At 38.3% G+C, this 19,748-nt stretch overlaps 2 protein-coding genes across 2 annotated transcripts; both read right to left on the bottom strand.

Annotated features, from left to right (window-relative positions):
• Positions 1 to 5,474: 5,474 nt before the first annotated feature.
• LOC146915489 (uncharacterized) lies at positions 5,475 to 7,287 on the bottom strand. The gene has a single exon (XM_085717863.1). It carries the CDS (start codon positions 7,285 to 7,287, stop codon positions 5,479 to 5,481), a length of 1,809 nt encoding a protein of 602 aa, XP_085573989.1. The 3' UTR covers positions 5,475 to 5,478.
• Positions 7,288 to 8,031: 744 nt separating this feature from the next.
• LOC146915488 (uncharacterized) lies at positions 8,032 to 10,406 on the bottom strand. Its single transcript, XM_085717861.1, has one exon. It carries the CDS (start codon positions 10,404 to 10,406, stop codon positions 8,598 to 8,600), a length of 1,809 nt encoding a protein of 602 aa, XP_085573987.1. The 3' UTR covers positions 8,032 to 8,597.
• Between the last annotated feature and the right edge of the window lie 9,342 nt (positions 10,407 to 19,748).

The raw sequence follows: 19,748 nt of genomic DNA, 5'->3' as shown, positions 1-19,748 counted from the left end.
GTAATGAATTATTAATTGTTTGACTGAAAAAATAAAAATAATTAATTTCCACATGTAATGTTATTTTATTTGGTTTAAACTTAAAGTTTTTAGATTTATATATTTTTTCAATAAATTTACATATGGAAATCAGTTATTGGGGAAAAAGATTTTTGAAATTTAAATTTCATTTGGGGAAAATTCTAGAGACATAGTGCATGCATCGAGGTCAATCACACTAATATAAATTAATGCTATTTATCTAACAAACGTTTCTTCTCAGTCTTTCAAAAAAAAATAAACATTTCTTCTTAGAGATTCTGAAGGTAATATTTTTTTCTCTAAATACTTGAGGGTGTGGCGAGAAGTTTTATGAATGATTTTAATAGATTTGATTTTTTTGAGGAAAATTTTAATAGATTTCATGTTTGCTAAGTTCTTGATCTTCTAACATTCAAAATAACGAAATTTGATTTTTGTGATTGTTAAATGCAATTTCTTTAGGGTTTTGAAGATCTTCACTTCAAAATGAACAACAAAGATAATGATCAATTCTTCATTAATTTAGGTAAATCATTCTTGATCCCTCATTATATGATGTTTATGTCTCATACGTACAATTTTTTTAACTTGGATTTAATTTATGAATTGGATTCTTTCTCTTTAATTGTTATATTTTTCCTTTTATTTGTATGATTTTAGTTTTCTATTAAACTGTGAATACTGTATATGATTTTTTTTTCCATTTGATTTGGTTTTAACTTGGAAGTACAATAAAAAAAAGTAGAGTAATCGAATACAGCATCAAAAGATTGAAATTAATATATTGTACAAGATCATCATGTCGTTAAATTGTTTGTTAATTTAAAAAAAACAAATAATTTCAAACAAGAAGCGGAACAAATGTGTGTGTGTTTGTGTAGGGTTACTATATATATATATATATATATATATATATATATATATATATATATATTATAGAGAGAGAGAGATCTCAATAGGTGACAGAGAGATAGGAAATCATAAGCAAGAGAACTCAAGATGATCAACCTAGAGTCGTTATATCTCAATTCATCAAATCTAATAAGAAATGCAGGTGCTACCAAACATTTGAGGGATATACCTAGTCAACTGAGATAGTATAGACCCTAAACGTAGGGATCACCGTGTGATCAGCAGGTGCAGCTTGATGACCGATTAGGTTAGTAACGTCCCGACGACCTCATCACTTGTATAGTCTACCTAACATAAATAAACGCGACATTACTGTTATTGAATATCCAACATAATAAATAGGGGGGATTCGAAGAATCCCAACCGCTACTTACTTTTCAGCAACCAAAACAGGTAACATGCTATGTTGCAAACATATAAGAATTGCAAATCTCAACTCTTGTGCAGCACTGCACACACCGAGATATTAGAACCCTATTTGGTAATCAAATTTTTCTAAAAACTTGTTATTTTTTCACTATATATGTGACTATGTTGTTCTCTTCTCCAGCCATAGAAATTTGAAATGTAAGTGAACCTTAACTATCTATGTTGCACTGCACACACCGAGATATTATGTAACACCCATACCAGACGTATCTAGAAAGTCTGGCACGAGCGTTAATATTAGTACTGGATACATTAAAATATACAACAATTAAAAACTTCGAATGAATAATATTTACATCAAGTTACGTTCGTATAAATAATAATACAACACAACTCATCCATACATAAAAATACATCCTTGATATCCATAACGTCTTGCAGCTTTACGAACGAACCCTTGAAGTAATATCCATCCGGCTCCGAACATGCATAAACATCCTGCTTATCTGAAACAAATAAGGGTTTGGGATGAGACATAATGTCTCAGTGAGTTCCCCTAAAACCTAGGCTATAGGCAACCTCAAGGGGAAACCTACGGTCACCACGTGTCTACATTACAACCTGACGGTTGATGATACGTGTGTGGGGACTTGCATACTTAGACGGTAGTGCATACTAGAGCCGTCATAATCATATCTTACTTGTTATAGGCTTCACTTCCTATACGTGTCATGGCGGTCGAGGGGAACCTAGAACCGCGTTGCCAAGAATACACTCTATGTATCGAGGCCTAAACATAACATAATCATGGCACGATTCTAAACCGGACGATTAGGGGAAACCTAAGATCGTCATCGGTATCATATTCATGTCTTGCTCTATTCCATGCCTTATACTTATCATGTAGCATCTAGTGCTCTTGTTCCTAAACATAAACGTGCATGGATTCATTCTGGCGTGATCTTGAACATAACATAACCATAATCATAATAAACATAATCATATTCATATAATGCATAAATGTATCTAAGTTCATTCATTAGGTTAGTGTTGAACAAACAATTATTATCTTGATTCATTTTACGGATAGTCCCGGGTGGAGTAACCCCGAGATCAATCCCATACATGACCGATGTACGTACATCGGACTCCCTCGGTGTCGTGCGGGTCCCTTGCGGCTTGAACCGTTCCCCTTAGGTCGAGAACCTCTCGTATCCCCCTGGCGTGGATAACAAGAGACACGAGCACCTATGTCTTGTTTACTCAGTGACATGCGGGTCCCTTACGGCTTGAATCGTTCTCATCATGAGAACCCCTTGTATCCCCCTGATGTGGATAGCAAGAGACATGTCACCTACACTTATTAAGTCATGGTCTTGTCGTATACATAAGTTAAACAGGTACATACTTGTTTGTTTACCTCGGAACCTTAATCGAACCGATTAATGGTAAACTCTTACTTATTCATATACATACTTATCATGGTGGAGAGATTAACTAGTCAGTCCACGGCTTAACATACTTGCTAATTCATACTTGATCATATGCGAAGAACATTCACTTCGCGTCTTATCATTCTAGGGAATCATATCCTATACTTGTCTTACTTATCATTCATGTTATCATTCTAGTTCTCAACACTATGTCGAGGCTCTACATTCATTCCCTTTCTTAAATCATAGCTACCCGAGCATATTGCATAACATATCACTCTTGCGTATCATTTATCAACAAGTATTGTTAACAATTTGCCATGCCTTTCTCTTGATTAAAACCTTGTTTGGAATTGTACTTAAGGCACTTAGAATTGAGGGGTTCATAGCTTAAAAAGATACTGCAAGATCGAGCCTCGGATAGCCCTTGCTGGCCACGAAACGAACTGACAACACATGATGTGCAGTCAATTTCGCCAGGCCAAATATTCCTCCGCCAGGCGAAATTTTTCGCAAGGCGAAATCATGGCGGGCTAAATGGCGAGCTACTCCAGAGGGCACTGATCCTCAGCTCGCCATGGCGAGCTAAATTCCGCCAGGCGAACTGTAGCAGTCCAGAATTTTGCAGAAAACGTGATTTTGCATAAAAACCTCAATTTAAGTGTTCTAATTCATTCTAATCATCCAAAACATCATAAAAATAGCTTATTTCATGTACATGGCATCAATTAACAATATTTGATCTTAAATGGTACAAAGGGGTACTAAAACCCTAGTTTTATAAACTAACATAATTCATGATTTTCTTCACAAGATTATACAAACCCAAAGGTAGGTAATCTATCTATGGAACTCACCTAATCATGTTTCTTGCAATTCCCAAGCATTAAGCATCAAACCCTAGATTTTTCTCCATCCTTGATCTTTAGCTTTTCCACCAACCATGCTTTAATCCTTTCCTTAATAAGTTTCTTGCTTGCTAATCCACCCAAGACCATGCTTGATCACATTAAAAAGAAGTTTGGATGGTTTGGAAATGAGAAGGAGGGCGTGGGTTAGAGAGAAGGGAGAGAACAATTCTTTCTCTCAAACCTAGAGAGAGAAAGTGAAGGAAATTATGAAGATTTTCCACCCCAAAATGCTTATATACTCCCTTGTGCGTAAATACTTAATTGCCCTTCGTCTCAGTCGTGTTTACCTGACACTGATACATAAGTCCATATTTGAGTGATATTACATAATAATTATTCCATCATACTTAACATTTCCACATGACTTAACCTCTGCTACATTTGACTGATAAATTCCTTTAGCTGATGAGCGGGATGTTACATATTAGAACCCTATTTGGTAATCAAATTTTTCTAAAAACTTGTTATTTTTTCTTTAAAGGAATTTTATAAAAAAACTTTCAAGTACTATAGTCATATTACTTACAATATTATTCGTAGCTACCAATCAAATTAAATTTCAAGTACTATAGTTAAATGTAAAATTTAGTCACAAAATAAATAATTTTTCAGATACGAAGACAAAATTTGTTCAAGCGATACAATATTGAAAAGTGTGAAACACGCCAAAATATTATAGCATATTAATGACGATAACATAAACATTCAAATAACAAGACAAAAACAACCATCTGCAAAATAACTAGCAAAAAACTCCAATGTTGCATATAAGAAAATCTAAAAAAAAATGTAAGTCATAAACTCGTTTTCAATATAAGAAATTGTCATAGTCGAACATGGAATCCTCACATTCATAAAATCCTATAGGCTAAACTGCACTTTTTAACCCCTAAATTTCAAAATGTTGCGATTTTGGCCCCCTATTAAAAAAAATGACAAAAGTGACCCGCATGTTTAGGGAAATATGTGCTTTTGACCCCCGAACATAAGGGAAATATGATCTTTTAACCCCTTATCTACTAAAAAAGTTGCGATTATGGCCCCTTTTTTGGGACATGTGGCGTCTTCTCAGCAATTTTGGGACGAAAGGGGCCAAAATTGCTAGTTTTTAATAGGGGGCCAAAATCGTAACATTTTGAAACTTAGGGGGCGAAAAGTACAGTTTAGCGAATCTTGTAGCATAAATTTTGCGATACTCTATGGCAGAACTTACGAAACCAGCTTATGACAATTTTCATGAGTTGTTTTCAACTTATATTCATAAGTTCTTAGTTCTTCAATATAGCTTATAAAAATAACTTATAGCAATTAGAAAAACAATTAAACCTTATTTTCTCTTTTGCTATAAAAATAACTCATACAAGCTTATACATAAGTGCTTATTACGATAAATGCTTGTGTTCTAAGCTGCAAATAAGTTTTTTTTTATCTAAGCATTCACTTAATCCAGATCTACTTAACCAAAACAACAACATCAAAATCATAAACAACAACATCAAAATCATAACCTAAAGTCATAACAATACAACATCAAAATCATAAACAACAACATCAAAATTATAATCAAAAGTCATAACTACACACATGACAAGGAACAAATCCGTTGAAAAACGCAATAAATCTAAGTAGTAAAATCTAGATTGTAGAAGATTACAAATGAAATTAAAAAATTAAAAACCAAATCTGGTATGAGATGTAACCTGACAAGGAACAGCGAATAAGAGAGGAAAAAATTGTGGAATAGATGAAGAATCAACGAGCCGACGAAGAAGAAGAGCATCAAACCCTAGATCGCCATTTTCGCCATTTTGGGAGCTCCATTGTGGCCCTCATCATACTCCCCCTCTTCGAAAGAATTCGTCCTCGAATTTGGAAGTTATACAACCTCCAGGTTCAAACACAATTCTTTCAAATTTTTGTGGTACCTTCTTTGCCAATACATCTTCACATTCCTGCAAGGGAAATTTAGTACAACTTGGAAAATTTTGAGTGTTAGTCAACAAAGCCACCTTTTTGCAAAGTAGTAAATATAGGGGCTGTTTGTTCATGACTATTTCTTGAATCTCTCCTTTTTTTTCAAGCAAACTCTCTTTCTTTTCTTTTGATTTTTCTTTTTCTCTTTTTTCTTGCTCATATTTTTCTTTCATTTTCTTTTGATCATCTCTAACCTCACTAGGACTCAATGGTGCAAGACAAATCTTTTGACCAGAATGCATAAAAGTGTACTTGTTGGTTCGGCCATCGTGAAGAACACTTCTATCAAACTGCCAAGGTCTCCCTAACAACAAATGACTAGCCTCCATTGGTACTACATCACACAAAACAGCATCTTCATACTTACCAATTTTAAAACAAACCTCTACTTGTTTATCACAAAGCATTTCTACATGTTCATTAAGCCATTGAAGTTTGTAAGGCCTTGGGTGAGGTTTTGTTTCTAATTCCAATTTAGACACCAAATGTGTACTAGCAACATTAGTACAGCTACCTCCATCAATAATTAAAGAGCATACCTTCCCTTGAACAAGGCATCTTGTGTGGAAAAGAGTTTCCCTTTGATTTGATTCCTCCTCCTTAGCTTGATTTCCCAAAAACCTCCTAATCATGAAAAAGTCTCCACTTGGTATTTCTTCAGCCTCCTCTTCAACATACCCATCATGATTTTCCACCTCAACGTGTTCATTCTCCTCAATTATCATAGTTCTCTTTGTTGGACATTGAGAAGCTATGTGACCTTGACCTTGACATTTGAAACACTTAACACTTTTGTTAGTAGAAGTACTTTGAGAAGGGTTTGTTTGTATACCTTTAGGATCAGCCATGGACTCCTTTGGAATTGATGACGAGGCTCCCTCCTTCTCCATTTTATCCTTCCAACTTGAAGAGTTAGAAGAAGAACTGTTTCTTCTTACTTGGCCTTTTCTTTTGAGTTGTTGTTCCACTTTGACAGCTTGATGTACCAAGTCATCCATTTCAACATAGTGATGAAGTTCAACAATGTCACTAATGTCATGATTTAGACCATGAAGAAATCTGGCCATGGTTGCTTCATTGTCTTCTTCCACATTAGCTCTAATTTTCGCAATCTCCATCTCCTTGAAATATTCTTCAACACTTTTCGAACCTTGAGTAAGTCTCTGCAATTTGTTGTGCAAGTCTCTATGGTAATAGGATGGCACAAACCTTCTCCTCATGATTCTCTTCATCTCATCCCAAGTATCAATCGGTTGTTCTCCATACCTCCTTCTTTCTTTGATCAATTGATCCCACCATACTAAAGCATACTCCTTGAACTCAATGGAAGCAACCTGCACTTTTTCAACATTAGAGTAATTATGGCAATTAAAAATTTGTTCAATTTTAGTCTCCCATTCTAGGTATGCTTCTGGGTCACTCTTTCCAACAAAAGACGGGACTTTAATTTTTATGCCTCTTAAATGATTTTCCCTTGGTCTCCTTCTAGGCCTCCTCTCATCCTCATCACCACTGCCATCATTAGAATTTTGAGACCTTCTTTCTAACTCATCTACTCTTTGTTGGAATTGTTCAGCTTGTTCTCTTAACAGCCTCTCAAAATGCTCATGCATTGCTCTCATTTGAATCGTCATAGCTGCTGTTCTAGGTGAAGGTGGATCAGACATGATTGTGAAATTTTGTGAAATTAGTAACAAGTGTTTAAAATGGTCCTTACCACTCAAATTGCTCTTTTAGTTCTTTAAAGAAACCAAAAACAATCAACAATCCCAAAGACTTAACACAGAAAGACACTAAAACAAGAAACAAAGGATAAAAGGTTGACTAGAAATGAAAGAAATAAAGAAAAAAAAAATTAGAGTGTGGCAGAAACACAAAAAGGAGCAATTTTTTCCTAATATATTTTTTTTTCGTTTTTTTTGTATGAATATCAATATTGGACAGAAAAAGAAGAAAGAAAAAGAAAAAAAATAATAAGGAACAAGAAGAAAGACACTTTACCAAAGTTTGGCCCTTTTTAGAACCTTGCTCTAATTACCACTTGATGAGTCCAATATTCCAAAAATGATCATTTTTCCTCCAAACTCACGAAATTGATTTGATAATTTGAACTTTAAAATTTTTGTGACTCAAAATGCAATAAAACAGAATGAAAAATGGATATTTGGGCTAAAATGGATAACTGGCAGAATTTTGACCCAAACAGATTTTGTAGATAAAATGGAGAAATGGAATGGAAAGAAAGGGACGCCACACTCTCTAATCCAAGAAAGTGATAAGTCTATGGGATTGAGGATCACCACAAGAAAGGATTCTTGATATGATCAAAATTGGTCCAATCCAGAACCAAAGAGCAATTGCTCAAAAACACACATAGTGTAGTTTTTCACTCAAAATAGTCTTATCTTTATTGATGATTTTCGCCCCTTATATATAAGAAAGAGGTCATATGCTGTAATACAAGGAACATCAAAGAAAATAACTCTTGAAAACTCTTAGAATTCAGCCATTAATCTAACATCAATTCCTAGTGCTGAATAATTACAAAAATGGTTACAAATTGATTTAGAATGAAATTGTGCAGACAATTGATGGTGGGGCGTCTCCCATGATGCTAAAAACGTCTCCAATTGATTTCTTCAATGAATGGGCTGAAAGAAAACAATTCATTGTGCTTTAATGTGTGGCAGCACCACTTCCTTCTTTCCTTTCATGTCATGTGCTATTTTTCTCCCTCCCATTAATGTTCTTGATTTCTTTTCACTATACTTGATTCAACATATTATTTTCTTTTTAAAATAAGGCAAGCACGCCATTTAAAGCTTTATCAAGCTTTAAAATGGATAAAACACACTAGAAATTCAAACTTAGTGTTTTTGACCAGAATTGGTCCCTTACACTTTTATTACAACATAAAAATAAAAAACATCAAAATGGGCAGCAAGCAAGCCCTCCCTCCATTCCATTGTGGCCCTCATCATACTCCCCCTCTTCGAAAGAATTCGTCCTCGAATTTGGAAGTTATACAACCTCCAGGTTCAAACACAATTCTTTCAAATTTTTGTGGTACCTTCTTTGCCAATACATCTTCACATTCCTGCAAGGGAAATTTAGTACAACTTGGAAAATTTTGAGTGTTAGTCAACAAAGCCACCTTTTTGCAAAGTAGTAAATATAGGGGCTGTTTGTTCATGACTATTTCTTGAATCTCTCCTTTTTTTTCAAGCAAACTCTCTTTCTTTTCTTTTGATTTTTCTTTTTCTCTTTTTTCTTGCTCATATTTTTCTTTCATTTTCTTTTGATCATCTCTAACCTCACTAGGACTCAATGGTGCAAGACAAATCTTTTGACCAGAATGCATAAAAGTGTACTTGTTGGTTCGGCCATCGTGAAGAACACTTCTATCAAACTGCCAAGGTCTCCCTAACAACAAATGACTAGCCTCCATTGGTACTACATCACACAAAACAGCATCTTCATACTTACCAATTTTAAAACAAACCTCTACTTGTTTATCACAAAGCATTTCTACATGTTCATTAAGCCATTGAAGTTTGTAAGGCCTTGGGTGAGGTTTTGTTTCTAATTCCAATTTAGACACCAAATGTGTACTAGCAACATTAGTACAGCTACCTCCATCAATAATTAAAGAGCATACCTTCCCTTGAACAAGGCATCTTGTGTGGAAAAGAGTTTCCCTTTGATTTGATTCCTCCTCCTTAGCTTGATTTCCCAAAAACCTCCTAATCATGAAAAAGTCTCCACTTGGTATTTCTTCAGCCTCCTCTTCAACATACCCATCATGATTTTCCACCTCAACGTGTTCATTCTCCTCAATTATCATAGTTCTCTTTGTTGGACATTGAGAAGCTATGTGACCTTGACCTTGACATTTGAAACACTTAACACTTTTGTTAGTAGAAGTACTTTGAGAAGGGTTTGTTTGTATACCTTTAGGATCAGCCATGGACTCCTTTGGAATTGATGACGAGGCTCCCTCCTTCTCCATTTTATCCTTCCAACTTGAAGAGTTAGAAGAAGAACTGTTTCTTCTTACTTGGCCTTTTCTTTTGAGTTGTTGTTCCACTTTGACAGCTTGATGTACCAAGTCATCCATTTCAACATAGTGATGAAGTTCAACAATGTCACTAATGTCATGATTTAGACCATGAAGAAATCTGGCCATGGTTGCTTCATTGTCTTCTTCCACATTAGCTCTAATTTTCGCAATCTCCATCTCCTTGAAATATTCTTCAACACTTTTCGAACCTTGAGTAAGTCTCTGCAATTTGTTGTGCAAGTCTCTATGGTAATAGGATGGCACAAACCTTCTCCTCATGATTCTCTTCATCTCATCCCAAGTATCAATCGGTTGTTCTCCATACCTCCTTCTTTCTTTGATCAATTGATCCCACCATACTAAAGCATACTCCTTGAACTCAATGGAAGCAACCTGCACTTTTTCAACATTAGAGTAATTATGGCAATTAAAAATTTGTTCAATTTTAGTCTCCCATTCTAGGTATGCTTCTGGGTCACTCTTTCCAACAAAAGACGGGACTTTAATTTTTATGCCTCTTAAATGATTTTCCCTTGGTCTCCTTCTAGGCCTCCTCTCATCCTCATCACCACTGCCATCATTAGAATTTTGAGACCTTCTTTCTAACTCATCTACTCTTTGTTGGAATTGTTCAGCTTGTTCTCTTAACAGCCTCTCAAAATGCTCATGCATTGCTCTCATTTGAATCGTCATAGCTGCTGTTCTAGGTGAAGGTGGATCAGACATGATTGTGAAATTTTGTGAAATTAGTAACAAGTGTTTAAAATGGTCCTTACCACTCAAATTGCTCTTTTAGTTCTTTAAAGAAACCAAAAACAATCAACAATCCCAAAGACTTAACACAGAAAGACACTAAAACAAGAAACAAAGGATAAAAGGTTGACTAGAAATGAAAGAAATAAAGAAAAAAAAAATTAGAGTGTGGCAGAAACACAAAAAGGAGCAATTTTTTCCTAATATATTTTTTTTTCGTTTTTTTTGTATGAATATCAATATTGGACAGAAAAAGAAGAAAGAAAAAGAAAAAAAATAATAAGGAACAAGAAGAAAGACACTTTACCAAAGTTTGGCCCTTTTTAGAACCTTGCTCTAATTACCACTTGATGAGTCCAATATTCCAAAAATGATCATTTTTCCTCCAAACTCACGAAATTGATTTGATAATTTGAACTTTAAAATTTTTGTGACTCAAAATGCAATAAAACAGAATGAAAAATGGATATTTGGGCTAAAATGGATAACTGGCAGAATTTTGACCCAAACAGATTTTGTAGATAAAATGGAGAAATGGAATGGAAAGAAAGGGACGCCACACTCTCTAATCCAAGAAAGTGATAAGTCTATGGGATTGAGGATCACCACAAGAAAGGATTCTTGATATGATCAAAATTGGTCCAATCCAGAACCAAAGAGCAATTGCTCAAAAACACACATAGTGTAGTTTTTCACTCAAAATAGTCTTATCTTTATTGATGATTTTCGCCCCTTATATATAAGAAAGAGGTCATATGCTGTAATACAAGGAACATCAAAGAAAATAACTCTTGAAAACTCTTAGAATTCAGCCATTAATCTAACATCAATTCCTAGTGCTGAATAATTACAAAAATGGTTACAAATTGATTTAGAATGAAATTGTGCAGACAATTGATGGTGGGGCGTCTCCCATGATGCTAAAAACGTCTCCAATTGATTTCTTCAATGAATGGGCTGAAAGAAAACAATTCATTGTGCTTTAATGTGTGGCAGCACCACTTCCTTCTTTCCTTTCATGTCATGTGCTATTTTTCTCCCTCCCATTAATGTTCTTGATTTCTTTTCACTATACTTGATTCAACATATTATTTTCTTTTTAAAATAAGGCAAGCACGCCATTTAAAGCTTTATCAAGCTTTAAAATGGATAAAACACACTAGAAATTCAAACTTAGTGTTTTTGACCAGAATTGGTCCCTTACACTTTTATTACAACATAAAAATAAAAAACATCAAAATGGGCAGCAAGCAAGCCCTCCCTCCATTCCATTGTGGCCCTCATCAATAAGTTAAAGTGAGACCCCAGAAGGTTGAGATATGAAGATTGGGATCCTCGTCGGGGGATCCCGAAAAATGATTTTGTTGCACCAAGTTGAGTAGGGCAGGCTTGATTTCAAAGTTTTCACCCTCAACCATTGGATACACAATAATAGCACATGGCTCTTCTGTTGAAGGAATCGCATACTCTTTGAGAGTACGTTCTTCAGCCATGTCGTTATTATTTTTGTGCTTTCCAAAAAGTTGACGGTGAAGAAAGAAAGGAAAAAGAAAAGAGTAAAAGAAGAAAAAGAAAAGAAAAAGAAAAGAAAAGAATTCTAATCAAAAAGAAAAAGTTAATTAAATTAGTTAACTCCCCGGCAACGGCGCCAAAAACTTGATAGGCCAAACCGCAAGTGCACGGTCTATCGAAGTAGTAGTAAAAGAGAGTATCGTTCCGCTAGGGAGTTGTTCAATTTAACTAACTTTTAGAGAATGATTAGAGGAGAAGAAAGATTAAAAAGTAGGAGGTTCAGCTGATTTAAAAGAAATACAATAATAAAAAGAGAGCCTTGGGATTATTGGTTCATCGTAATGACGAATCCTTCACAAACAAACCCTTAAACTTATAATTTTACGTTAGTCCTAATTTCTAAAGACAAGTTTCTCTTTAGCGTATCAAAGCTTCTCTCGAAGTCAGTGAGTGTGTTCCTCCAACAACCACACCTATTCTCATGGGTGATTGCCTTTGGAATCCTTGAAGATCGAAACTTTATATGTCTCAAGGTTTGCTAGACTATTCTCATGTTTCGCAATCCTTGTCTAAATTCACTTGTTCAAATATCAAAGCTCCGCGTTCGCTTTATGAATTGATATTTGAGATGATGAATTAACAATTATCAAACCCTCCGCGTTCGCTTCCACAGTTTGATAATGGTTAATTCATGTTAAAATGGTGAATTTAGATTAGAAATTAGGGTTACATAGAATTAAGGTTTAAGGCTTGGTTTGATTCGGATTACGTCATTAGACTTATCCAACAATCCCAAGACAAAGAAGTCTACTCACTCATGCTCATCGTAGACATGGAGAAGAAGAGAGAAAGCATAAAATAAATAACAAGAAAGTAAAGAAATAAAAAGGAGAACTTTATTAAGAAAACAATTGTCACTATTGAATTCCAAGAAATAAATATGAATATTTGTGATGGGAGGCTACTCTATTTATAGTTTACAATCAACTTAAAATCTAAGCAACTACAAGGGCTATTTGGTAAAACTAAAATAGAGTAGCTTGGGCCCTAAGCAAAAGCAGCAAAAAGAGCTTCTGGGAGGTGGCACGGCCGTGCCACATGTTGGCACAGGCCGTGCCAAGCTTCTGACTTGGGGGAATATTTTTTTCCTCCCGAATCTTTCGTATTTTCGCTCCGAATCAGTTCCAGACTCCTTTCTTTTGCTCCAAGACTCCTTCCATCCAATATTCATTACTGAAATATAAAAATATGCAATTGTAGTAAAATAGCTCAAAAAGGAAACAATATTAAAATAAAATAAAACCAAATCTAAATAAAACAAAACTAAATAATATGTAAAAACTAGCTAAATAATGACTCATCATAACTCTTCAATCTTCCAAACTAGAGAAACAGAAGAAAACCATCAATGGTTTTTTTCTAGGAAAAATAGAAACTTATGTCAATCATCACTAGTTTGCAAAAGGAAAACACCTTGTTAAATTCAAAATTAGAAAACATGACCAAATCTGTTCGGATGTTGAACAATGGGTCTAATGTGTTAGACGAAATACTGCAAGTTGGGAAAACATCTGGAAATATGAAAGGAATATGTTTTGACTATGGAATTGTGAACAAAGAAATCAAAACTCCCACAAAGAAGTTTGTTCCTCCTGAAAAGAAGACTGAGTTTGTAATGTTGGATCACATGCCTCAACATCTTGTCCGACATCTGAACCCCCAACCAAGAAACAAAAAGAAATCGCCTTGGGTATGTCATCATTGTGGTAGATATGGTCACATAAGGCCGTACTGTTATAAATTATATGGATATCCTCAAACTCAAGTTCAACCAAAGGTCGGGGTGAGATTGTTCAAGCTATGAAAGAATGGAAACCGAAAACTCCTAATGTAAGTTCTTCTATGACTTCCTCTATGTCGATTAGTGTTCCACCTATTTTGACTAAGTCTAACAACTTTGTTGAGTCAATGCATGTCGTCTATATGCCCCATTCCATGTCAAAGTTAAATGTTGAACCCCTCAAAAACCCTAATGTCGAACCAAATGCTAAATCATCTGGTATGGTTTCTGTTGTTGCTAATAATATTAATGAGGAAAGTGTTTTTGTGACCCTATCTAAAACTACTGATCGTACCTGACCAGAAGGTGACTGCCGGTGCTCTAGATGCGGTGGTTGCTACGGTGGTAGAATGTGTTGGAATGCTTATTGGAGCGGATGGGGGGGGTGTACCTGCAGGCACTCCGACGCTCAAGTCAGTAGAGATTCAGAGAGTGAGGGTTTGAGAATGGGAAAGAGTTCTACCTTGGGGACTGCATTGAGTCTCCTATTTATAGAGGCGGAGGGCTGCAGAGCCGTTGAGGAGGCACACCTGGCTCTGGCGGTTACGAAATCGTGGGAAGTGTAACTGCCAGAGAGTTTATTGCGGGAAGGTGCAGAATGTGCAAAGAGACATTAGAGTTCTTTTGAACCGGTCTCGTTTGCTTCGTGCACCCCCTCGCGGGGAGAGGGTATGTTGCAAGCAATGATGCCAAACATGGAGTTTGGGCTTTGGATTGTATTGGGCCTAAGTAGTAGGCCAAGGATTCTTTTGGCCGGTCCGGAACAGTAGCCCCCAAGTCATTACTCTTGGCTAAGAGTGATGACTTAAGTGCGAGCGTTCGCTCCTTCGTGACAGACCACCAGGTGATGTTTGTTTTTTGAGCATTTTCCTCGCAAGGAGTGATTAGCTCGCCAGAATTTGCGGGCACTTCGAACTCAGGAGGTGATTTATGAGGAGGGTGGGAGCGTTGAGAGGCCGAACGAGTGGACTCACCTATCTCTTAGCTCCGTTCGCCCCGCATCTGAGTGAATTTGCCACATTGGTGAGTTATGTTTGTCATGCCGGTGTTCGGCAAGTAAGGTTAGACTGAAAGGTTCCCTCGCTAAAGAGTTTGGTCGAATGTCATTCTACAATTAATGCCCACGTCTCGAGGGAGAAACTAAAGAGACATGACCTTTTGTTTCCGTATGACACGTGTAAAGGCTATTGAGGCACTTGAGTACCTATAGTCTGTAGAGTGTTCTCAGTTTGTATTCCCGAGATGTCACCGTAACCGTTGATTTAGTCTTGACGTTCTAGGAACCGTTGCGAAGGATCAGGGCCTTTGGATGAGTGGTTTGATCAGATCAGGACTGTAGGAACGTTGCAGGAACGTAGAGTCGTACGTGAAGGACTGTATTGGATAGGAGGTTGTGCCTTTTGAGTGGTTTATGAAACGAGTATAAATTGTCCAAACGTTATTTGGAATACCACTTCGTTTTCATTCTCATAAAGACTTAGAGATTTCTTTCAAATTTTCTCAAGGCGAAACCTTCTAGTCCTTTAACTTTCTACTTCCAAGTTCAATCCTTTCGTTGTAACAGGTAACCTTCTGATACTCATCTTTTTGTTTTTGCATTTGTGTTTCATTTAGTCTCTGCTTCTTTTAGAAATCGTAGTAATGTATGCTCTTAGGGCAGAAGTGTTTCCGACTCGGAGGTTTCCGTCGTTGGATATGGCGGTTTCCACCGTGCATCGGAAGTCTTTGAAAATATGATGTCTGTTTTCTATTACCATTTAGAAGAACATTAGCGACAGGCTTAGTCTTCGTCTATAAGCCTTTGGGTCTGTTCGCTGGGATTGGATCTCCCCGACGCGTGAGTTGGACTTATCGTCCTTCTTGTTTTCTAGTGGTAGTGTTTTGATCCCTTCCTTGCCGTGGACGACCTGATGGATGAAGGAAGGGTGGATCTGAATGTTGGATTCACTTTTTACCTTGCTTTTTCAGGTTTTTCATGGTGGAGGAAGGAAAGTCTACTACTTCCTGGCTAGGAGAGGAACCTCTAGAAACAGAGTCTGTCTACACTGTTGATGGCGTGGGCGAGATCCCTTTTAGGGCTATAGGCGATACTAGAGATTGGGAGCTGATTCCTCCGAGCACGTCTGATCTGGTGTGTTTAGAGTACGAGAACCATGTCTTTCCCATGTATGAGGTGGTTTTCAAAGACATGGGTGTCTAGCTTCCTTTCTCCAATTTCCAGCGGGATATGCTTCGCTGGACCAAGTTGCCCCCTTCTCAGATCCATCCCAATTCTTACGCCTTCATGAGGGCTTTCAAGCTGCTGTGCGATTATCTTCGCATCCCAACTTCTAAGAATGTTTTCTTCTCCTTCTTCACCGTGCAAAGAGGCGCGGACTGGGTTTCCTTTTGCCAAACCCAGAAGATGTTTGAGATTTTTGCCGGAAAGGTCCGGAGCTTTAAAGAGCGTTTCTTTTTGGTTCGGCCGAAAAGTACGACCGCTTTGGACAACCTCTTGGAAGTCGCTAAGGATGGCGAGCAGGAGCGCCGTCCTTTCTTCCACATGTGCTGGTCTTAGGACCATTTTGCCTACGAACCGAGGGACTTTGGTCGAACCATCGCCAACCTTACTGATGAAGAGAAAAGTCTGCGTCAACAACTTTGGGCTTTTGTTCAGTCTCTCTCGCAGAGGGTTAAGACTGACAAATGGGGTAACCCATTGATGAGTGCGGACGAGACCCCAATAACAGAGCCCCGCCTCATCAATACCCACGAGTTGCTGACTTTCGAGAACTTCGAGGATTGCCTCGGTAGTTTTTCTTTTTCGTCTTTCAACTGTTTGTTTTTTTGCTACCTTCTTATTTTGTTCCCCTAATCTGACGAAGTTTCTCTATCTTTGTGTTGCAGAAAAAATGAAGAAGTATTTGGGGGCCCTTGTGAATGTGGAGAGCAAGAAGATATCGGCCAAGAAGAAGCGGAAAAATGTTCAATCTCTGGAGCATCTTATTGCTGGTTATGCCCCTGGCTCGTCCTCTGAACCTGTGGTGGTCTTGGAAGGAGAGGAGCCTTTTGAGGAGCTGGTGCAGGATTCTGCTAAGAGACAGAGGGTGAGGATGTCTTCTGAGGATCCAATCACGCCGATCAAGCCCGTTCTTTTCCGTTCTAAGAAAGGAGACTTCCACCAGCTTCCGAAGGTGTCGTCTGAGTCGGACCTGTGTGGCCATCAGTCGACCCATTTCTCGGATGATCCTGAGCTGAAGATCATCCAGGATCTGGGTCCAGCTGGCTGGAGTAAGGGTATAACTGATGGGGTTATTGCCACTATGAAGGCTTTGGAGGTCGCTGCTGCCCTGAACAATGCTTCGTTGGAGATTGAAGTTCAGGTTGATGCTTTAGCGCGGGAGAGGGATGCCTTGTCCGCCAAGGTCGCTGCTCTTGAGGAGGATCAAATGAGCAAGAGGTTTGTCACTGAGGAGTGTGACCGTCATCTTGCTTATTTGAAGGAGCAGTTGTCAAAGGCTCAGATTGCTCTTGAGCAAATGGTTGCATCTTCTCGGGAGCTGGCCGAGGAGAAGGCGTCCTTGGAGGAGGCTCTGAAAAAGGTTGACCTCCCAGGGGCGGATGAGGCGGAAGACCTTGCTGTCCTGGGGCGCGCAGGCCTTGTGGACAGGATTGGTGAGCTGGAATGAAGCTTGTGGAGACCGTCCGGCTTGGTTTTGATTGGGCGGTGGCCCAGTTGAAGGTGGTAAACCCGAGTATCGAGCTGAGTGTCGAAGGAATTCATCCCTTGAGCGAGGTGGAAGATGCGGTAATCACTCCTCCCCCTGATCCCGAGGAAGAAGATGGGCATGTTGATGAGGTCAAGGCCTGATAAGGCCTTGTAATAAATTTTTCTTTAACAACCAAATTTGCAATGACATTGTGCGCCCTTAGTGGTTTTAGCACCCTTATAATATGATTGTATTATTCTCAATTACACTTGTATGATTTACTTTCAAGTATAAAGTTTTGAATTTGAATGCTCGTTGTGTGAGGCTTTTTAGTACTGTTTGAAGTATTTGTTGAGAGCGAATTACCTATCTTGTGTGTTTGACTGACTGCAATAATTCGTATGCCCTTACTGAGGAGTGAAAGAACTTGTTGTGTAAATTCCTCTCATCCTTTTTCTTTTTGGATTTGGAGTGGCACGACTTTCCTCCTCCGTTTATTTGCTCGTTTGAGAGCGAAGAGTTCGTTGCATCGAACTGAGTATGTACACTAGAGTGAATTGGCATTGTCTTCCATCTAAGTGTAATACCTTTTGAGTTTTTCTACATTCCAAGTCCTTAAAATTGTGTTTTGGTGGAGATCTTCGAGTCCGTAAGCCCCTGTTCCGGTCTTCATCCGGATCCTGTAGGGGTCGTCCCAGTTGGCGGCGAGTTTCCCTTCTTCAGAATCCTTTTGGTTTCCCGGAGGACGAGGTCGCCCACTTCGAATTCTCTTTTTATGACCTTTTTGCTGTGGTGAGCGGCTAGTTTTTGTTTTAGCACTGCCTCTCGTAGGGTTGCCCCGATCCTAACTTCGTCAACAAATTCGAGTTCTTCACGTAAATTTATCGTATTGGCTGGGAAGTCAGTGCTGGCGTCCGTACGCCATGTGAGTTCGGTTAGCTCAATGGGTAAGACTGCCTCTGTCCCATACGTGAGTCGAAAAGGTGACTCGGGGGAGTAGTAGTTCTGTAAGCCCAAAGTACCGCGTGCATTTCTTCAACCCATTGAGTTTTAAAAGTTTCTAGTCTTCTTCGTATTCCACGTAGAATGACCCTGTTTGCAGCCTCAGCAAGGTCGTTGGCTTGAGGGTGTTCGACGGAGGTGAAGCTTTGTTTGATGCCGATGTTCCTTAGGTAGTCCTGGAACCTTTGGTCCGTGAACTGTGTACCATTGTCGGATATCACTGGTGCCGGTACTCCACATCTTGCTAGGATGTTCCTTTTGAAGAAGCGGAGTATGTTTTTTGCGGTGATTTTGGCCAATGGTTCTGCTTCAATCCATTTGGTTGAGTAGTCGATCGCGACGACTAGGTATTTTAGCTGCCCATTGGCTTTGGGGAATGGTCCAAAAAGGTCAATGCCCCACCATGCAAAAGGCCAAGGGGAAACTAAGGATGTTAGCTCAGCAGGGGGTGCTAGGTGCATGTCCCTGTGTCGCTGGCATTTATCACAGAGGTTCACATAAGCTTGGACGTCCTTTAACATAGTAGGCCAATAGTATCCTACTCGTAGGACCTTTTTTGCGAGAGCTTTCGCACCAAGGTGTTGTCCGCAGATGCCGTCACGAACGTCGGCGAGAACTTCTTGGGTTTCGTTTGGTCCCAAACACTTGATTAGTGGAATGATGAAACCTCTTTTGTATAAGGTTCCTTCCACCAGAGTGAACGAGCATGCCCTTCTTTTCAATCTTTCCTTTTCCTGCGGATCGATAGGGAGTTCGCCATTCTCTATGTATGCGAGCGATGGGTCCTCTCCAGTCTTCCATCCCGATGATCGTATTGATCTCTTGAAGCAGAGTTCCTTTGTCTTGGATGCTTGGTTCGCCGAGGACCTCCTGTATTACTGTTTTGTTTTTGTTCGCAGTTTGCGTACTTGCGAGTTTCGAAAGAATATCTGCCCGAGTGTTCTGTTCGCGAGGAACGTGAATTACTTTGATGGCTTCAAATTCTTTCATCTTCTCTAGTACTAATTGGACGTATTTTCGGAGGTGGTCCTCCTTTACTTGGAACTCTCCCGTTGTAACGCCCCGGATTTTGGTCCAAGACATTACGCCTAAATCATTTTCTTTTTCTGAAGAACACCACTATTTATTTATTTCATCAATAATATATATTCTAGCAAAACCTATACGAAATTCTTAACATAATTTAATTAAAATTCTTACACTAATATCCTTCAAGATTACTTCTAAAATTACAATTCAATAAAAACCCAATTTCGTCCCCGTACGCGCTTC

Source organism: Medicago sativa, chromosome 6 (genome assembly GCF_051527215.1).
Source record: "Medicago sativa cultivar Bolivia chromosome 6, Bolivia_mono, whole genome shotgun sequence".
Taxonomy (NCBI): domain Eukaryota; kingdom Viridiplantae; phylum Streptophyta; class Magnoliopsida; order Fabales; family Fabaceae; genus Medicago; species Medicago sativa.
The sequence above is the reverse complement of the archived record's forward strand: the minus strand, read 5'-3'. Positions and strand labels throughout refer to the sequence as shown.

What these genes read in the sequence shown, in the direction of transcription:
- LOC146915489 (XM_085717863.1), bottom strand. Translation starts at nt 7,287, where the DNA reads ATGTCTGATCCACCTTCACCTAGAACAGCAGCTATGACGATTCAAATG.
- LOC146915488 (XM_085717861.1), bottom strand. Translation starts at nt 10,406, where the DNA reads ATGTCTGATCCACCTTCACCTAGAACAGCAGCTATGACGATTCAAATG.